Source organism: Mizuhopecten yessoensis, unplaced genomic scaffold (genome assembly GCF_002113885.1).
Source record: "Mizuhopecten yessoensis strain PY_sf001 unplaced genomic scaffold, ASM211388v2 scaffold1359, whole genome shotgun sequence".
Taxonomy (NCBI): Eukaryota; Metazoa; Mollusca; class Bivalvia; order Pectinida; family Pectinidae; genus Mizuhopecten; species Mizuhopecten yessoensis.
Window position 1 is genome coordinate 44,045 of NW_018404007.1, and position 22,239 is coordinate 66,283.

At 34.6% G+C, this 22,239-nt stretch overlaps 1 protein-coding gene across 2 annotated transcripts; it reads right to left on the minus strand.

Moving 5' to 3' along the window:
* Positions 1 to 321: 321 nt before the first annotated feature.
* On the minus strand, positions 322 to 21,606 carry LOC110460183. 2 transcript variants are annotated; one of them, XM_021512951.1, is made up of 8 exons: positions 21,567 to 21,606; positions 13,034 to 13,098; positions 12,657 to 12,695; positions 9,626 to 9,761; positions 9,255 to 9,410; positions 2,751 to 3,056; positions 1,885 to 1,921; positions 322 to 1,468 (listed from the first exon to the last, which is right to left on the minus strand). In XM_021512951.1, exons 1-8 carry the CDS (start codon positions 21,592 to 21,594, stop codon positions 1,417 to 1,419), a joined length of 819 nt encoding a protein of 272 aa, XP_021368626.1. In that variant the 5' UTR covers positions 21,595 to 21,606; the 3' UTR covers positions 322 to 1,416. The 2 variants fall into 2 exon arrangements, with proteins under 2 accessions (XP_021368626.1, XP_021368637.1); XM_021512962.1 differs by lacking the exon at positions 21,567 to 21,606 and adding an exon at positions 14,399 to 15,030.
* Positions 21,607 to 22,239: the final 633 nt, after the last annotated feature.

The following is a 22,239-nucleotide window of genomic DNA, read 5'->3' on the forward strand; positions in this document are numbered from 1 at the left end:
CTAAATTCATTCATGTCTAATACATTTAATTCGTAAGTCATTAGTCCCCCAATTAAAATATGAATTAATTCGTGATCTGTCAGAGAGTGTATGTACGCACTCAGCAGTATACCAGTATCACTAATGTTTGCGATAGAGCACCACAGCTTGTCCCTTAGGTGTTCAGTATAGCTACACTTAAATATAATATGAGAAAATACATCCTGGTAAATAATACCACATCTATGACATAGCTCTTTGACTTTACCAGTACGAATATTTACTATTAATTTCGTAAAATATAATATCAAATCTTTAAACTCCGGGAATTTCATTGCCAGTTTCCATAGTATATGTGGTTGCAATATATTATGAACAATTACAAATCTGTTAAAATCACAATCATTTGACATTCGTTCTTTCCAATCATGTTCCTCTTTCAACAACACAGATTTATTAATAATTCTCAAAATATCATTTAAAAGACCAAAATGGTCACCAGATCTGTTCAGCATTGATGCGTATAGTCTTCTAAACAATATACGCGATGACAATGTATTTTCATCTAAATAACACAACCTTCCAAAAAACAACAATTTTATTATATCTATATAACTTTCTATGGATGTCCATCCAATCAATCCATAGCACATATCAGTACGTGTTCTGTTGCTAAAACTTTAAATTGATTTTAAAATAAATTTTTGCGCCCTTTCCAACAAAAGTAACTCTTTCATTGATAAAATCCATAGTTCACAACCATATAGTGCTGACGTATATACAACTTGTTTGATAAGTTTTCCGGCAGTAACTGGAATTAACGCACAAGGATGTGCACCACTCTTAATTAAACTCATTGTACACGGTTAGAACATGGCGACCATGTTCAGTAGAACGACACCACACGTAAAACATTTTAGCGGAACACAATCATTGATAAACGTTTTTGTACTATCTATGATCATTGTATCCGACGTCTGTGTCCAAGCCATACTTATTTTTATATAATTAAACAACCAGGAGTCTGAAATGATCGAATTCCAACCATTAATACTATCTTTTTAAGGAGAATAATAGAATCTTCCCCTACTTAGAGGTTGTGACAGAGAAATTTCTAACCCGAGGGGTGATGTTTTTTGGGTGTATAACCTGAGGCTTGCTGACAACTACCGGCGACACATTTTAATGACGTTACGATTAAATACGTGCTAATTGGCATTCATCCCAAATATACTTCGTTAGCTAGCCAACTGTATACTATTGTCATTAGTCCTTCATTGTAGACACACTCGCTCATATTCGCACAGAATGAAAGCAATCATGGCATAATAGTGGTTCACGTTCCTTACCACAGTCAATTAAAGACGATCACATATACTAGAAGGAAGGAAGTAATACCACACAGGCCATGCAGGCGACGAAAGACATGCAGCTCCTTCAATGAAGAAATATCACACAGGCCATGCAGATGATGAGGATCATGCAGCTCCTATAATAAAACGTAATACATTTTACATGAAATAACGCATACAATTAACAAGGAAAGGTGCGTTTATTAAAACGAAGCTGTTATTACTTTTGTAGTTTTGGTAATTTTAAAACAATGGTCCTGACAAGATAACTGCAAGGGGCTGAATTACTACTTTGTCATTTATTGTTGTCCTTATGTAAGTATACATAACGCCGACTGCCTTATTTAAGTTATTGATGCGTACGCATTGACAACTATCACTGAAGGTATTTCTGGAACTATATATTTTTCTATTTTGGCCGGGTGTTTGTGGTGTTATTTCAAGTTGAGAACGTGTAAATTGAATAGATGTTAATTAACTATATCACACATGCACGTATACTTCATGTAAAGCTAAAAAAAAATAACTGTATACACATATCTACGGTACATACCTGATACGGGGGGAGCCTGAGGTGGTTCCTTCAGTTCCTTAAATTTGATTAAGAAATTAATTATGTATCTACAACTATGATGTTGCCCCCTACTTACACTATCAATATAAAATTTGTTTTTCTTATATGAACTTGATTGACCATATGATACTAATGTTTTGGACTAACTGCTACAGCTGACCAGAACTACCTATGGTATATAACATAAGGAAGCTGGTCGGTATTGCATCATTACAAACATTCCTCATATTGACGTCAAAATGAACAATGCACTGTTATCACAGACTTTCTCAAACCTAAACATTTTCTTTCTTTCAGCTTGGAATCCTTTCATGTCACATATAATAAAAAGAACTTAAAAAGCATTCCATTTCCACGATTTTTATCAAATCCGCTAAAATCTGTTTCATATATACTATATGACATTTTTTAAGAACTTTTATATCTATTTGAAAAAAAAATATCATGATATTGATATCAAATTTTTCATATTGGCATTGTGTATTAGGAAATGTTAAAGGTTACAACACTGAAACTTTGGGCTTCGTGAAGAAATATACGAATATGATCATTCTGACTACATTTTGCATTGCTATCATATTTTCTGGTAATTTTTTATACCTGTTTTGTACTAGTACAATGATGTTTAATAACAATAAAAACAATAAGTTATAGACGTACATAATGTAATACATCGGAATCAATATGAGCAAGCGATTTGGTTTAGTGATAAATTCTCTAAGCAAGTGAACGCATATATATAATATAAAAGGTTAAAAAAAAATGAAACCTATTTTTGCGTCACTTCGATAATTTCTTAGATTTTATTGTTTGAATCCTCACAATTAAAAAACTGACCTACATACCTTTAAGAACCGTCAGGAGAGTTATACCACTCCATCCACTAGCCAGTTTGTTTGTGGCCACAAAGTAGTACCGGCCACTGTCTGATGTCGTGACGTTGCTGAACGTGAAGTGCACGGCGAATCTGTGATGGTAGTGCGGAAAGATTTCACTTTTCGGTTTAAACAGGGGGAATTGCACATTTTCGTCGAGTATAGCAACCCTGACTAGCTCTGTGGACGAGTGAACTTCAGCCAAAAGTGTGATGGACTGACCCTTTCTAATAATGAACTCCTGCTGCTTCCACATCACATGTGGAATGTCAGAATCTGTAATAAAATTATTATAAAATTATGTATTATGATTATATTATAAGGAGTTCATATGATATGTATATTGTATGGGTGAAACAACAAGATGACTTGAAAATTAGTCGTCTTGTGATTTTTCGTATATGCCATGTTTCTACCAGAGAAGAAGTTGACCTGTTATAATAAAACCTATAGTATATACAAAGGGTATGATGTGTACACCGGATATAGGTACCACTGTATCAAAAGCTGGACACATATATCACAGCCACTTGTACATAGTCTTTCAAATTACATATTTTAATGTAAAGAAAGAAGCTGATATTTAAATAGCTATCATGAATGTACATGTAAAACATTTTATTTCATCAAATGAAATTTCACTGTTACACAAAAGGTAAACAAAACGTACGCTCTGTACTTTGGGATGTTTTCAATTCATAATAGATTATTGGGAGAATAACTTTCGAAACATGGCCGTTGTACCGTATTCAGTCAGGCAGGTGTATGCACGTACACAACCAATTTTGACCAGGAATTAGTTACCGATCTACTTTAAAATATCATGTTCCATCGCTTTGTATAGATGTTTGAAAAAAGTCCCGGCATCTAAGGTTAAATAAGTTTTGCTGTAAATTATGGATCAAGTAAATAAGGAATACATGAAGGATAACGATATAGCTAGCAATTAATATTTTGATTTTATATTCGGGCGTGTCACTTTCATCCATTTTCTAACAGTTCGTAATATAGTTGGAAAGAAGCAGTAGATACAAGCGGCAACTCAATTGTTACAATAAAAGACTTTGAGAGTGCACCTCACAGAAGATTTACAAGCGAATCGACAATGTATAACATCGATTGACATAATGATCCTACTGTCTGAGGCTGTCGTCTATGTACAGTACGAAGTAATATTTTGATACATACCTTTAAAGGTGGTTTATACTCTCGAAAGAGGTAGTGTTCTCTAAGTACCACCTGTCTACATGACAATAAGCGACAATACGTTTGTAACGTACCTCTAAAGATGGTTTTATACACTAGAAAGAGGTAGTGTTAGCTAAGTACCGCCAGTCTACATGACAATAAGCGAAAACACGTTTGTAACGTTCCAGGTTAGGGGTTTTATATACTAGACAGTAGTAGTGTTTGTTAAGTACTGCCTGTCTACATGACAATAAGCGACAATATATTTGTTACGTTCCTTTAAAGGTGCTTTTATACACTATAAAGTAGTAGGGCAGCTAGGTATCACCTGTCTACATGACAATAAGCGACAATACGTTTGTAACATACCTCTAAAGATGGTTTTATACACTAGAAAGAGGGAGTGTTAGCTAAGTACCGCCAGTCTTCATGACAATAAGCGAAAACACGTTTGTAACGTACCGGGTTAGGGGTTTTATACAATAGACAGTAGTAGTGTTTGTTAAGTACTGCCTGTCTACATGACATTAAGCGACAATACATTTGTTACGTTCCTTTAAAGGTGCTTTTATACACTATAAAGTAGTAGGGCAAGCTAGGTACCGCCTGTCTACATGACAATAAGCGACAATACGTTTGTAACGTACCTCTAAAGATGGTTTTATACACTAGAAAGAGGTAGTGTTAGCTAAGTACCGCCTGTATACATGACAATAAGCGACAATACGTTTGTTATGTACCTGGTAAGTGGTTTTATACATTAGACAGTAGCAGTGTCAGCTAAATACCGCCTGTCTACATGACAATAAGCGACAATACGTTTGTTACGTACCTCTAAAGGTGATTTTATACACTATAAAGTAGTAGTGCTAGTTAAGTACCGCCTGTCTACATGACAATAAGCGACAATACGTTTGCGACGTTACGGGTTAGGGGTTTTATACCCTAGACCGTAGTAGTGCTATTTAAGTACCGCCTGTCTACATGACAATAAGCGACAATACGTTTGTAACGTACCTCTAAAGGTGGTTTTAAACACTACACAGTAGTAGTGTTCGTTAAGTACCGCCTGTCTACATGACAATAAGCGACAATACGTTTGTTACGTACCTATAAAGGTGATTTTATACACTATAAAGTAGTAGTGCTAGCTAAGTACCGCCTGTCTACATGACAATAAGCGACAATACGTTTGTTATGTATCTCTAAAGGTGGTTGTATACACTAGACAGTAGTAGTGTTTGTTTAGTACCGCATTCCTACATGACAATAAGCGACAATACATTTGTTACGTACCGGGTAAGTGGTTTTATACACTAGACAGTAGTAGTGTTTGTTAAGTACCGCCTTTCTACATGACAATAAGCGACAATACGTTTGTTACGTACCTCTAAAGGTGGTTGTATACACTAGACAGTAGTAGTGTTTGTTAAGTACCGCCTTTCTACATGACAATAAGCGACAATACGTTTGTTACGTACCTCTAAAGGTGGTTGTATACACTAGACAGTAGTAGTGTTTGTTAAGTACCGCCTTTCTACATGACAATAAGCGGCAATACGTTTGTTACGTACCTCAAAAGGTAGTTTTATACACTAGACAGTAGTAGTTTTTGTTAAGTACCGCCCGTCTACATGACAATAAGCGACAAAACATTTGTTACGGACCTCTAAAGGTGGTTTTATACACTAGATTGTAGTAATGCTAGCTAAGTTCCGCCTTTGTACATGACAATAAGCGACAATACGTTTGTTACGTACCTCTAAAGGTAGTTGTATACACTAGACAGTAGTAGTACTAGGTAAGTTCCGCCTGTGTACATGACAATAAGCGACAATACGTTTGTTACGTACCTCTAAAGGTAGTTTTAAACACTACACAGTAGTAGTGTTGGTTAAGTACCGCCTGTCTACATGACAATAAGCGACAATACGTTTGTTACGTACCGGGTAAGTGGTTTTATACACTAGATTGTAGTAATGCTAGCTAAGTCCCGCCTTTTTACCTGACAATAAGCGACAATGCGTTTGTTAACTACCTCTAAAGGTGGTTGTATACACTAGACAGTAGTAGTGTTTGTTTAGTACCGCATTCCTACATGACAATAAGCGACAATACGTTTGTTACGTACCGGGTTAGTGGTTTTATACACTAGACAGTAGTAGTGTTTGTTAAGTTCCGCCTGTCTACATGACAATAAGCGACAATACGTTTGTTACGTACCTCTAAAGGTGGTTTTATACACTAGATTGTAGTTATGCTAGCTAAGTTCCGCCTGTGTACCTGACAATAAGCGACAATACGTTTGTTACGTACCTCTAAAGGTGGTTTTATACACTAGATTGTAGTTATGCTAGCTAAGTTCCGCCTGTGTACCTGACAATAAGCGACAATACGTTTGTTACGTACCGGGTTAGTGGTTTTATACAATAGACAGTAGTAGTGTTTGTTAAGTACCGCCTTTCTACATGACAATAAGCGACAATACGTTTGTTAACTACCTCTAAAGGTGGTTTTATACACTAGATTGTAGTTATGCTAGCTAAGTTCCGCCTGTGTACCTGACAATAAGCGACAATACGTTTGTTACGTACCGGGTAAATGGTTTCATACACAAGACAGTAGTAGTTTTTGTTAAGTACCGCCTTTCTACATGACAATAAGCGACAATACGATTGTTACGTACCTCTAAAGGTGGTTGTATACACTAGACAGTAGTAGTATTTGTTTAGTACCGCATTCCTACATGACAATAAGCGACAATACGTTTGTTACGTACCACTAAAGGTGGTTTTATACACTAGATTGTAATTATGCTAGCTAAGTTCCTCCTGTGTACATGACAATAAGCGACAATACGTTTGTTACGTACTTCTAAAGGTAGTTTTAAACACTACACAGTAGTAGTGTTGGTTAAGTACCGCCTGTCTACATGACAATAAGCGACAATGCGTTTGTTAACTACCTCTAAAGGTGGTTTTATACACTAGATTGTAGTTATGCTAGCTAAGTTCCGCCTGTGTACCTGACAATAAGCGACAATACGTTTGTTACGTACCTCTAAAGGTGGTTGTATACACTAGACAGTAGTAGTGTTTGTTTAGTACCGCATTCCTACATGACAATAAGCGACAATACGTTTGTTACGTACTTCTAAAGGTAGTTTTAAACACTACACAGTAGTAGTGTTGGTTAAGTACCGCCTGTCTACATGACAATAAGCGACAATGCGTTTGTTAACTACCTCTAAAGGTGGTTTTATACACTAGATTGTAGTTATGCTAGCTAAGTTCCGCCTGTGTACCTGACAATAAGCGACAATACGTTTGTTACGTACCTCTAAAGGTGGTTTTATACACTAGAAAGTAGTAGTGCTAGCTACGTACCGCCTGTCTACATGACAATAAGCGACAATGCGTTTGTTAACTACCTCTAAAGGTGGTTTTATACACTAGATTGTAGTTATGCTAGCTAAGTTCCGCCTGTGTACCTGACAATAAGCGACAATACGTTTGTTACGTACCTCTAAAGGTAGTTTTAAACACTACACAGTAGTAGTGTTGGTTAAGTACCGCCTGTCTACATGACAATAAGCGACAATGCGTTTGTTAACTACCTCTAAAGGTGGTTTTATACACTAGATTGTAGTTATGCTAGCTAAGTTCCGCCTGTGTACCTGACAATAAGCGACAATACGTTTGTTACGTACCTCTAAAGGTGGTTTTATACACTAGATTGTAGTTATGCTAGCTAAGTTCCGCCTGTGTACCTGACAATAAGCGACAATACGTTTGTTACGTACCTCTAAAGGTGGTTTTATACACTAGATTGTAGTTATGCTAGCTAAGTTCCGCCTGTGTACCTGACAATAAGCGACAATACGTTTGTTACGTACCTCTAAAGGTAGTTTTAAACACTACACAGTAGTAGTGTTGGTTAAGTACCGCCTGTCTACATGACAATAATCGACAATACGTTTGTTAACTACCTCTAAAGGTGGTTTTATACACTAGATTGTAATTATGCTAGCTAAGTTCCTCCTGTGTACATGACAATAAGCGACAATACGTTTGTTACGTACCTCTAAAGGTGGTTTTATACACTAGAAAGTAGTAGTGCTAGCTACGTACCGCCTGTCTACATGACAATAAGCGACAATGCGTTTGTTAACTACCTCTAAAGGTGGTTTTATACACTAGATTGTAGTTATGCTAGCTAAGTTCCGCCTGTGTACCTGACAATAAGCGACAATACGTTTGTTACGTACCACTAAAGGTGGTTTTATACACTAGATTGTAATTATGCTAGCTGAGTTCCGCCTGTGTACATGACAATAAGCGACAATACGTTTGTTACGTACCGGGTGAATGGTTTTATACACAAGACAGTAGTAGTTTTTGTTAAGTACCGCCTTTCTACATGACAATAAGCGACAATACGATTGTTACGTACCTCTAAAGGTGGTTGTATACACTAGAAAGTAGTAGTGCTAGCTACGTACCGCCTGTCTACATGACAATAAGCGACAATGCGTTTGTTAACTACCTCTAAAGGTGGTTTTATACACTAGATTGTAGTTATGCTAGCTAAGTTCCGCCTGTGTACCTGACAATAAGCGACAATACGTTTGTTACGTACCTCTAAAGGTGGTTTTATACACTAGATTGTAATTATGCTAGCTAAGTTCCGCCTGTGTACATGACAATAAGCGACAATACGTTTGTTACGTACTTCTAAAGGTAGTTTTAAACACTACACAGTAGTAGTGTTCGTTAAGTACCGTCTCTCTACATGACAATAAGCGATAATACGTTTGTTACGTACCTCTAAAGGTGGTTTTATACACTAGACAGTAGTAGTGTTTGTAAAGTACCGCCTTTCTACATGACAATAAGCGACAATATCATTGTTACGTACCTCTAAATGTGGTTTTATACACTAGAAAGAAGTAGTGCTAGCTTAGTACCGCCTGCCTACATGACAATAAGCGACAATACGTTTGTTACGTACATCTAAAGGTGGTTGTATACACTAGACAGTAGTAGCGTTTGTGAAGTACCGCCTGCTACATGACAATAAGCGACAATACGTTTGTTACGTACCGGGTAAGTGGTTTTATACACTAGACAGTAGTAGTGTTCGTTAAGTACCACCTGTCTACATGACAATAAGCGGCAATACGTTTGTTACGTACCGGGTAAGTGGTTTTATGCACTAGGCAGTAGTAGTGTTCGTTAAGTACCGCCTGTCTACATGACAATAGGCGAAAACACGTTTGTTACGTACCGGATAAGGGGTTTTGTTTATGGCACACCCAGTCAGCGTGTTCAGAGACTTCGACATACTCCGCGGATGAGAAGGGACTGTTTAAGTTGTGAAATCCGTCACCACAAGCAGTCAGTTGATCTGACTTTCCATTACTTTCACAAATTGTGAATGTTCCTATCAAAATCAAAATGTAGATTACAATAACAAAATTTAGGAAACAATATCAGAGATGTTACGTGTATAAATTATCTGAGGCAAACCAAGATTATTATTCAGAAAGAAACCTGACTGAAACCCGTGTATTGTGTAAGATTCATTTTATAAACCAATAACATCTTGAATTTGGTTTTTACAGGTTGAGATAATGTGTAGATAAGTTAAAGTTTTACCGTTCCATCCGTACACTGGTTGACAGCATCGACCCAAGCTGATGGCTCCTTGTAGAAGGTGCCAGGTGGTTTCCGGAATAGCAATGGAACAATTCCACTTAAAAGCTGTCGGCGAGCAATAGGTCTTAGGCTGAGTCTAAAGTAAATGTATCACATATATATCAATGTAACCTAACAAGGTCACCCCTAAGAACGTGCAAAGATTGTATACATGACGTTTGAATCAACAACATATGTAGTATCTTTGTTGAAATGGTATCACACCTCATGAATGCTTAAGGTAATAGACGTATATTTAGCATATTTTCTGAATCCTTCACTTAAAACGGGACAGGGGGTATTCTTATCAGAAGCCAGTATTCGGGGATAGCAATACAGAAACATGGCTAAGTTGTAGTTTGTCTTTTGTAATGTAATCTAATGTAAATGTAATAATGTTTGTATACATATAAATTGTGTGCACAGCCTACCCTCGTTATGTATCATTTGATTAATCCATGAAAAAATTGGAATTTAATGTAGATTTCTGAATATCCACGTTGTTTGATTGTATGTTTATATAACCTTTCTATTCCTGTACATCGTATCATAGGAGTTTTTCCCTACACATTGTGTCACCGTTGACGGCTCATTTCCTACACAGTTCCTTTTGATTTTCTATTTGTTTTATATTGTATTATCATAATCTTTCTATGGTTTTTCATTTCTGTACATTATCTCTTTAGAGACTTTTTATTCCTGAACATTTTGTCACTATACATTTTCTTCGATTTCGTTACTAGTACCATGGCAGACTTTTTGTTTCCGTCCCTGTATAACTAATGATTTGAAAGTTCTATCTATCGTATTATTGGAGACTTTTAATTGATGTACGTTGTCACAGAAGATACTTTTGTTTTACATTGTATGTAATGTAACCAATATAACACTTATTCTAACACAGAAAACAAGTTGTACAACAGGATTACAAAGCAAACAGGAAAACGTATATCAGTTGTAACGATTTGCTGACAATTGTTTTGATCAAGGTACCCGCCAACAAAATGACAACATAGGAACACAGGTGGCAATAAAACATGAGGAAAACAGTTTGAAAAGCCAACAATAAAATGAAACTAGGTGTTTTGACACATTTCTGTATCGTTTACATATGGAATTGTTTTCAAGAATTACTGGAAATAACTGTTTTATGGTGAACTAGGTAGACTTCCTACCAAACCAGAAAAAAAGGATTATAGAATTCTGAAGTATTGGTTAAACAAAGTTTTGTACAACTGACATGACTTATGGTACTTTTTGTTAAATCGGTATTAAGTTCCACGACTAATAGAGGGATCTCGCTCAGAAGGAATCTAATGGGCATGATGGAGTACAGCCTCTGGTTGTAATTTTATATATTCTTCAATTTATAAAATATGACGAGATAGAGATGAGAAAAAACAAGCTTTCTGTTAGTATATCATGGCAGTATTTGGAAGATTTTTTAAGGTGGTAAGGTAATGCACTGGTAAATTTCCTCTTATCAGTTTATCTTCGACAACACACGAGATCCCTCTATTCGGCATGTCTGGCAAACACCTTATATAGTCCTTAATATGGGTACATATTATCCGATATCTTGACATGGTCAAATTACAAAATATCATTTTCGGATTAACAAATGTATTGTTACACAATTTGAGTGACGAGGTTGACGAAAGTCATTAACACTATTTACTACCATTTAAAAATAGAATTTGCACTGTTTGTTTCTTCATGGATGATCATATGTCATGAAATACATCTCGAATTCGAATATAAGAACTTGTATCTAAATAGAAAGTATATAAACCAGTCTTGCAAGCCAAAGTTCAAATAACTAATTTTCTCAACAAACAATCATCCAAAAATACCAACATATGTACACAAAGCAAATTTACCATCAATATTCACAAAATAAAATATTTATACATGTTCTTATTGAAATTAAACACAGGGAGTATCTATTCTGAAGATATTCGAATAGTTCAGAAATACAACAAAAAATTCCTTTAAAACTTTTCTACTCCTAAACCAGAGTAGTTGGTTCACAAAAAGGGCTTACCCTCTCCCAATAGTAAGCAGTGGCATTACAGATTAATTGATAGATAAATTGTACTTAACCTGTCCCAATAGAAAGTAGTGGCATTACAGATTATTTGATAGATAAATTGTACTTACTCTGTCCCAATAGTAAGTAGTGGCGTTACATATTAATTGATAGATAAATTGTACTTACCCTGTAAAAATAGTAAGTAGTGGCATTACAGATTAATTGTTAGATAAATTGTACTTACCCTGTCCCGATAGTATGCATGAGAAGTGTATAAACATATTTTGAAATGGGAACACTTAAGATCACCATAAGGCACATTCTTAAAAATATGTATATCATAAAGATTGCGTAATTGTTAACGATGTATATTGGATAATCTATCACACTAACTTAGCGGCGACAATATTGGTAATACCAGATATCTCTTATATAATCTGGTATTTTTTATAATGGAGATATTTGCTTACACCGTACATAAATTTCACACTTCTTTAATATATAACCCTCTATGTATACCAATAAATGTCATGACATTGTGTGACAATTTCGTTACAAAACAATGAGAGTTATAAATAAACAGTTTAACAGGTACACAATTATTTAATGTTAATCCTATCTATTCGGAGACCAATTCCATGAGGTGAAGATCAATGACCTCTAGGATCAATTTAAAGCAATTGCAGTGTTCGTGTTTTTCGAACAATTCGTGTTGCAGGCCAAACTGTCTACGTCAAGTATTAGTAGCATAGACAAAGCTTGTTAAATCAACTAATAGAAAATGATATCCAGTGGTCATTTGGCCTGTTATGAATTGTTTTTACGAATAAAAGTAATCAACTTTTATGTATAGTATTCCTGATGGGATTTCCTCATTAATGTGATCCTATGATACATTCAGAGCAATATATCATTTCGTGAGTATACTAAAGAATACCTTAATATTTATTCTTTACTTACCGAGGGATCACTCCCAGGGACGTAGTGGCTACAGTTCTTCTTTAAAACAAAACATATAATTTATATCAAATGTAGAATCATTGTTTAGTACATATCACAGAGCAGATCATCGTTTTATAAATATTGTTTACAATTTATACAAAGAAGTTAAAGAAACGTGTTTGAGTTGCAATGGTTGTGGAATAAATTATATTGCAAATGCGGTTTTTTTAGTTGCTGAAAACAATATTACTATTTTTCCTACATCGTCCGACCTCATTCACTTTGAAACCTAAATGAAGGAATAACCCTATTGCTGCAGATCAAAAGATCATGACATGAGGATGGGCTAAACGTTATTGTCATCTATTATCTTCAATTCGGTACATGCAACTCACCTTGTCTTTCCATGAGCCGATGGCTGGTATCATGCAGAACAATACAAAAATAAGCATCGCCACGGCTAAAGCAGAAAATCATAATCAGCTAAATAAATATACTTAAATCATGTGAATAACATTTACTGATACTTAATTACAAGATCAAATGTCAATCTGGCTGGAAACAACAGCATATACTCTATTGAACAGAATATAAACATTTGTAACAAAACCTTGTCGTTAAGATGATTTGATTATCTCATTTCGTCACTTTTTCGGCATTCAATATAGATAAGATGTTGGTTTTACCCTATCGATGTCCCTTTGGATTTTACTTACAAAATAGTATTTATTGAAAACTAGGAAGAATTAAAAAGATTACATTATAACATAGCAACAGCATACACACCATAATTTTGCACTAAATTTACAAAAAAAAAGAGAGAACATTTTAAATTATATTTGCCGGTCATAACTATCACTTCTCTATATTTGCAAGTCAAGTCTCACAATAAAACCCGTCACTATACTATATCTGTCAGTCAAGTATGACACTAAAACCCATCACTTTACTATAACTGTCAGTCCTGTATCACACTAGACTTCATCACTATACTATAACTGTCAGTCCTGTATCACACTAAACTTCATCACTATACTATAATTGTCAGTCCTGTATCACACTAGAACTCGTCACTATACTATACCTATCAGTCCTGTTTCTCAATAGCACTCATCACTATACTACACCTGGCAGTCCTGTCTCACACTAAAACTCATCTCTATACTGCTGTTATTTTCAATGAATAATTTCAAATCTTTAACAATCACAAACTAATTACGTATTGCGAAAAAAAACACCAGATAACTTGTTTATGATTGAAAAGGTTTTTTGATTTGACATTAATATTACAAAATAATTCAGGTAAAATTATGGTTGTATAAAAACAATAGTTATATAATCTATACATGAAAATGACATCAGATATATTGATTCAGGTGAAACATCTAGGTAATACATGGGGACAATCCCAAGTCAGAAACAAAGTTATGCCCCTAACCCACCCTTCCCATATTAAATGTGATGAAGAGATGCATCATTAATGCCATGAACTAGGTCGCATTAGCTGTAGTTGAGGTATAAGATGAAACAACAAAATTACCATTATTAAATTATTACATTTTGTTTTTATAGTTCCATTTAATAAAACATTTAGTTTACTTTTAAAGTTGAGCAATGATATGGAATCATATGTAACCCTTCTTCTTGGTATCAGTATCTATCAAAGACTAGAACCGAACATATCATACAATATATAAACACAGAAATAACAAATGTGATAAAGGAGGTATTTGTAGCTCCAACAATGTTTAAATACATACCTGTATACATAAACAGCTAACTAAGTGTCCACGATATACATATATAGTGAAACATGTGTGTATATTCTATATCAAGCGCTTGGGATTCCCATTTACCTATTTTTAGAGATAGGCAAGACTCACGTATGCTGTTTACATACAGTTAAACAACTGGACTTATTATGAGAATAAACCAACGGGTCAATGTCGAATATTTATTCCGCCCATCCCTTCTGTATTGGCTCTGTCCATGTGGCGTGAGTTGTATCCGGCTGATGTCACAGGGGTATGGTACACTTACCCACCTTGCGGTTTATAAATAGGTATTATGACACAAAATATCTACAATGTTCGTACCACGGGATGAGGATCTGTGACAGGCCTCAATGGTATTTACTTTGTAAAGGTGCTGATGCAGAAAAAAAACAGTGTGTGACATCACCATGGCAAAATTCAAGACACCACGTTTAGCAGTCGGGGAATCAATCACCATACTTGTGTAGTAAACTACCCGTGATTGTGTGACAACGTTTTAAATAATCCTGTCGAGTCATTGTGACAAACATTAATTCGCCAATGGTTGGTCACATCGGTCCTTTGTAACATATGGTGTATGTATGTATTCTTAACAGTCGTCGTGTGTCGATTACAGCATTGCTCTGAAATCAAAACCTGATCATAGCACGATATCAACATATGGGCCCGTTTTTATGAAACCGGTTTCGTGCTCAAGCATGGATTTTGTACTCAATGCCAATTTCTTGTTTTCTTTTTACATGTAAGAGTATACAAAAAAAAAAATTATTTTGTCAATGATTTAAACACACTGTTTTCAATGTTTACATGTGACTTTTTGATCGTTTGGCATGATTTAAGGGAGTTACAAGAAGACGGATTGAGCACAGAATCCATGCTTGAGCATGAGAACAGTTTCATGAATACGGGCCCTGGTGATCACATGTATATTGCTGTCTTATCTATTTCTATATTTCCACTGCAACTCCCCCCTCCCCCCTCCCTTAACCCATCCCACACCCAGATATTTGTTCTTTTGTTTATTTTGATTCATTCCTGTAGTGATGGTGTAGTGACGAATTACGTAAGTGTCATGACACTTGTATTCATTGTCTTTTCAATTTCATGTAATGTAAAATTCAATGTTTTGTCATATTTATGAATAAATTAAGCAACCAAAAAATTGCAACCAAAGGAGTATCTCGAAAATGTTTACACATAGGCTCTGTAGAATCTGTTCCTGAGGCGTCAGAAAAGGTTCTACAGAGCCTCTGTGTAAACATTTTTGAGATACTCATTTGGTTGCAATTTTCTGTGTCATTCTGCGAGCAGAGTACCAAGAAAAAGGTTAGCAGGGAAAGTACATTTCATGATTTTAATTTCAATATACAATAGTATAGTCTTTGAAGTAACGTTTTACATGTTTGTCAAGCGAAAAGCACATGTTTCATGCACTCCTCATTTCCACGTACACACGTATGTAATATACAGTACAGAGATTACAGAGATTCCCGGGGGTAACTGACGTGAGGTATAGGTTCCTCACGCCCACTGCACATACACGTATTAGCAACATTTTAGCTTGCTGTTCATAGTCTTGTTGTACAGGATCAAGGCTTCACTTTTGCGAGTATCGTACGCTTCAAATGGATATTGTTTTATCAGCATATTACCATTTTATGATGACCTTTAGAATTTATAAGACATAAAGCATTTCTAAAGTGTGAATTTATTCCTATAGTCCAAAACAGAATGCATAGTCGTCGCTCGCGTCATTTTTTAAAAACGTAATCAAAACATTGACTTTTGAGGTTGAATTACGTTTTCTTGCGCTATTTGAACTTAAAAACTAATTATCTGTAGACAAAAAAAATGTACATGGCTATCTATTCTAAGACTATCTCATTATTAAAACTGATTTGTTGACACATTTATTCATTTATAAGTATTTTTGCAAAAAGTGATCCGATTTGGGTACCGATCCGATTTGGGTACTGCCACCTTACATGATATCCATAGTGGTGGAGGTCCTCCATCAGACGCAACACATGGTGTAAACAAAGCTCGCTGTTATACGGAAGCTTTTTATATTATAATACAACCAAACTTAATACAAACATTTCTATGATAAGGATTTGGCACAATATCTCTGTGGCTTTAACATTATACGCCTAAAGTAGTATGTGAATAAGTTACCGAGAACATTTTCCTGGTAATGAGCTTAGATTTGTGCAAGAATATTGCACCAGGCTCATATAGTCTATAACACAATGTTAGCTGTTTTCTTACATATGTTCAAATAGATAGGTAATATTAAGGACAACGTGTAATCACGCGTGGTTGCGCGCGACACATAAAATACGTACGTGGGCCAGTGAATAAATGACTTTTCAGTTTGGGCAGCAGACCATGAATTGTTTATAAACATTGAGGATTTTCTTTAAAAAACAATGGATTTAACCACGAGGGAAAACTGATAAAATGCATGATAAATATTGAGAGAGGTTAGGTAACCTTACTAATATTATTGTTTAATAAGGTAAGATTGACACTAAAAGTAGTTGTTGTACAAGACTTGATCTAGTATTGTTGCAAGGGTGGCAGGACATATGTGCTAGTCAAAACAGAAGAATGTCAGGTTCACTTATACAAGGGATATGTCAGCTCTTATATAGTGATTATGAAAGAGTTTGCTACTACTATTGGTCGACAATCAGGATTAGCATTGATTACGATTCGGTAGCCTAAATAGGAAATGTATCTAATTAAGTAGATACTAAGGAGAATTGGACAGATAAAGGAGCACACCACATGTACAATGGTATTCTAAAGTTAAGTACCGTAGCATACGTTGAAACTAATATATAGGCATTGGGGTTGCCGATAGTCGTCTGGCATTGTCAAAACATCCATTTAGTATACAGATGATATTGCATTACACTTAGGAGGGGGGAGTACATTCTTTTGGGCTGTGGTTTATCATACAAGTGCTTGAGATCTATGGATTGATATGATCAAGGATGTAGACTTTGCATAAATTCAGGTATATTAATTTTAGCAAGATTGGTTTGGTAAACTTCTCATAAACATAATATACACACTCATCATGCCATGGGCATGGACAGTGTCATGCATGTTTGGATATATGAGAAAGAAAAAAATGGATACAGACTAGAAATTTCAACTCATGCATATCTTTCAGACCCAATCAAGTTACACAAAATATACTTGTATTTCATATAAATATATATATACATATGGTTGATGCTGATGCTGATGATTCTGATGTTGTTGATGATGATGATGATATTATGATGACAATGATAATGATTGTGATAATGCTAGATCCATGTCCGTGTGTGTATGTGTGAGAATGCGTGAATGTCCTGTTTATGTATATGTATATGTAATGAAAAACTTGGATAAATAAAACCATTACAAAAAAAAAGGTTACTGCTATTATATTAGTTTTATATCATGTATCTTTGTGCATGTGTGCATTTTTTTGAACATGATTGATTTGATAAACCAGTGCTTAGTATTCCATGTGTACGTGTAATTAATTTTGTTTTATTTATTTTCATTTCCAGCTTTGCATCTGTTTTTGCATATTTAATTATGTAATACATGATCTCTGTCTTTACTGATTATATTTGTCATAAATTGCTTGCTAAACTTAGTTATATTCTATGAAATATATATATAACATACATGTAAATTTATAGTAAAATGTAAAAAAAATGATTTAATATGAAATTAATAAAAGCAGGTTTTCAGTTAATGTATTTTGATGTGTTTTTATTAAGTAATAACTGGAATCTTGTATATATTTATTCATAATTCCAGAAAATATTACGAAAATCAGGAAATATATTTGTTAAATATTCCTATAACTAACACAGTATTTCCTATTGGTGAATAGGTAAATACAGGTAAATAATATACCTGTACTATACCAGAACAGACTACTCATGCTGTTCTTATTAGTAAGAAAAAGGAATATAAAACAATGGAAGCTAAGTCTTAAAGGCAATACTTAAGTACTGAAGGTGACATGCTGGAACATATGAAAAAACACAATCCTAGGTATTTTTTACAGAAAGTTTTCTAAGAAAAAAGGTAATTCGCCATTATTGACAGGCGAGCAACCATATGATCATTTTAAAAATTTGTCAAATGTACAAAACGATGATGACTCAATTCAATAGGACAACATTTTCATTGATAAAGATATTATGTATGACGAACTAGATGCACCGATTCTTTTTAATGAAGTAAAATCTGCTATTCGAAATTTGAAATGTGGCAAAGCGCATGGACTTGATGGTTTGTTAAATGAATGCTTTATTAACTGTGAAGAATTACTCATTCCCAATTTGTGTATGTTGTTTAACAATATTTTAGAAGCCGGGTGTTTTCCTGCAAATTGGTAATCTGCTATTATTATTCCTGTTCATAAAAAAGGTACACGTAATGACCCTAATAACTTTCGAGGCATCAGTTTAATAAGCTGTCTTAGTAAACGTTTTACTTCTATACTTAATAAACGTATTTTAGATGTTTGTACAAAATATGATATTTTAACAGATGCTCAATTCGGATTTCGTCCGGAAGTGAGTACGATAGATGCTATATTTGCATTACATACTATTATAACAAAAACATTGTCATCTAGAAAAAGATTGTATTGTTGTTTTGTAGATTTACGCAAAGCGTTTGATTTTGTCGACAGGTTAAGCTTATGGCGCAGGTTGACTTGGCTTGGTATTCGAGGGAAAATGTTGTCTGTTATTAAGTCGCTTTATAAATCAGTCAAATCCTGTGTTTCAATTAATGGGAAATGCTCTTTTTTGAAAACAATGTCGGTTTATTGCAAGGGGAAATTTTGTCACCATTGTTGTTTTCACTTTTTATCAATGATTTTGAAATGTCCTTTATTGAAAAAGGTGCAACTTATTATGACTTCGGTGAGTTAAGTTTGTTTCTGTTAATGTACGCAGATGATTTGGTTATTTTTTCGGAATCTGTACAGGGTCTGCAGACTCTTCTTGATAGCCTTTTTGAATACTCTACAAAATGGAGTTTAACTGTAAATACGGAAAAAACAAAAATTGTAGTATTTAGAAAAGATGGAAGATTACATAATGATGAAAAATGGTATTACAAAGGAAGTAAAGTCGAATGTGTGGATCAATTTCCTTACCTAGGTGTTATTCTAAATTACAATAATAAATTCACTTCTATCCAAAAACAATTAGCTATCCAAGGACGAAAAGCTATGTTTGCACTATTTTCAAAGTGTTCATCATTAAACTTAAATGTAAAAACTATGCTACACCTTTTTTTATGCAAGTGAAATTTGGTGTATGCACAAAGCTCCAGAGATTGAACATGTACATTTACATTTTTGTAAGAAATTACTAAAAGTGAAGAAATCGGCCAATAACAACATGGTATATCTTGAATTGGGACGATTACCTCTAGTTTGTATGAGAAAAATTAGATTGATAAAATATTGGTTTAAGATCTTAAAATCTGAAAATTGTATCATTTCCACTTCCTATAGATTCTTATTAAAATGTTGTAGTAAAAATGATTTCAACTGGGCTAAAGCAGTAAAAGATGAATTGAATAATCTAGGTCTTAATGATGTTTGGTTAAATCCATGTATTTCTCAGCAAAATGTGTTATTACCATTGATAAAACAAAGAATTTTTGATCAAGGCATACAATCCCTTAGGGCCTCAATGGAAAACTCTTCAAAATGTTTATTGTATGAAAATATCATTGATTTCGGAGAATCATTACAATTTTACCTCACAAAATATATACCAATGAAATATCTCATTTGTTTAACTCGAATCCGTACATCTAAACATTATTTGGCTGTAAAAGTTGGAAGGTATAAAAATATACCTAGAGAACGTAGATATTGTAAACAGTGTAACTCCCCCTCTGAAGTAGAGGACGAATTTCATTTTTTATTAGTCTGTTCTAAATTCCAAAATATCAGATCACGTTTTATCAAAAGTTATTATTGGAAAAAACCATCTGTGTTTAAAGCCGTTCAGTTATTGAGTGTTCATAATATTAAAGAATTGTGTATACTAGGAAAATTCATCTATGAGGCAAACAAATTAAGGGTATTATAATGGAATATGATTGCCTTCATTATCTGTACATTGTCCATGATTTGTGTATAATATGTATTGTATACTGATGGGCCAATGGCCTAAAGTTCGAATACAACTTGAAACTTGACACCTCTATTGTTTTCCAGTGTTTATATAATTCCTTTGATCAGAAAAAAAGGGGGAGAAAGGAGAACAAACTATCAAAAGTTGCAAATAAAATCTTCACTGGTTGTTTTACATATATCTGTATATACAAGCCAAACAAACCGACACGCAAAACATAACCAAACATACCTTTTCCAAATGTTGATAAGTCCCATTACTAAGAAAGTCCTTACAGGAAAAGATACAAACAGGAAAAGATACATGTAAAAATCCAGACCTCAAACAGGTCCACAGCACATGGACCTAGGACCGATGATTAGTACATGTGATCTGTGTGTGTCTAGTAACTGTTACCTTTGAACTTATGTGCATTAATATTAGACGTTTTTTTTTTATTAAGATCAACTTGGTAAAAACGAAGTATAGAATGAATCGCAACAAGCTCGAGATAAGTTGGGTTTTGTTTATTAGGAAAACATCTATATACCGGTTTCGCCCTAACAGTGGGCTTCTTAGGGTAAAAACAAAATATAGTACGAGAGTGGGGCGGGCTCTTGGTAAAACAAAAAGCCCAACCCAATTCAATGACGATATAATACGAGGTACGGGCCTGCATTTTCATTAACTGCCTGCGTGGCCCACATGTGCTCATATTCTGGAATATATGTGATGTATTATTGCACCCCATTAGATATCGCGCAGTAGATATCTAGTGGGGTGCAATAATATATCACCTATAATATATTTTCCAGAACCCGAGCACATGTGGCGTGGCCAGGTATGTGTGGCCTGACCCGCCAGGCGACGCGCATTGTCCTACTTGTCGCTTACTGTACACTATCTGTTGTATTTTTAAACTAAACTACTAATACTTATGGGGATATGAGTAAAATAATAAGTTAGTAGACTAAACGAAGAAGAAGAAGAATACTTACGTCTGCCTTCTAGATTCATCTTGTACATTCTATAAATAAATGTCTGAATTTCAACATCTAATATTAAAAAACTACTATTTTTAGAACAAATTGGAAATACCCCACCGTGATTACAACTCAATCGGGAACCGTCGCCACTTTCCGTAAACGAGAAAATATTCGTTAATAATAGAGGTATTTCTCGTTTACGGAAAGTGACAACCCATTTACAATAGGATAAAATAGGATATATAATGGACGCAGGCATTGTTATGCCTCTATATCCATATCAATAATTATACATAAATGAAATAAAACTAATAGTCACTTCCGGTAATGGATTTGAAGCTAGCAAGATGGTTAAATTTTAGTTCCTAGCATTTCCAATAGTTGTCAAAATTAATTTCAAAGTCTTTAATGGTTGTTGCCTGTACGACAGCATCCGGTAGGCTGTTCCATATATCGATGATTCCAAAGGAGTATTTGCGAATATCCAATCTCAGAGACATATAAAGCCAGATATATACGTCTCTGCCCATCTACAGTATTTTTCTGTAGTTTTTGACACATGCGTTAGGTAATTGGGAATTGCCTCTCGTTCTGGCTCCTATATGATGGTCAAATATCCCAGTGGTAACTTTGTTATCACGAAAATTGTTCATAAGTTTGTAAACGTTTATTATATCTCCTCTCA

Bases quoted from the DNA above. Each gene is read 5' to 3' on its own strand.
- LOC110460183 (XM_021512951.1), bottom strand. From the start codon at position 21,594: ATGTACAAGATGAATCTAGAAGGCAGAC. The intron at 13,099-21,566 runs GTAAGTATTCTT...TTTCTGCTTTAG, and splicing joins GATGAATCTAGAAGGCAGAC to CCGTGGCGATGCTTATTTTT. The intron at 12,696-13,033 runs GTGAGTTGCATG...TTTGTTTTAAAG, and splicing joins TCGGCTCATGGAAAGACAAG to AAGAACTGTAGCCACTACGT.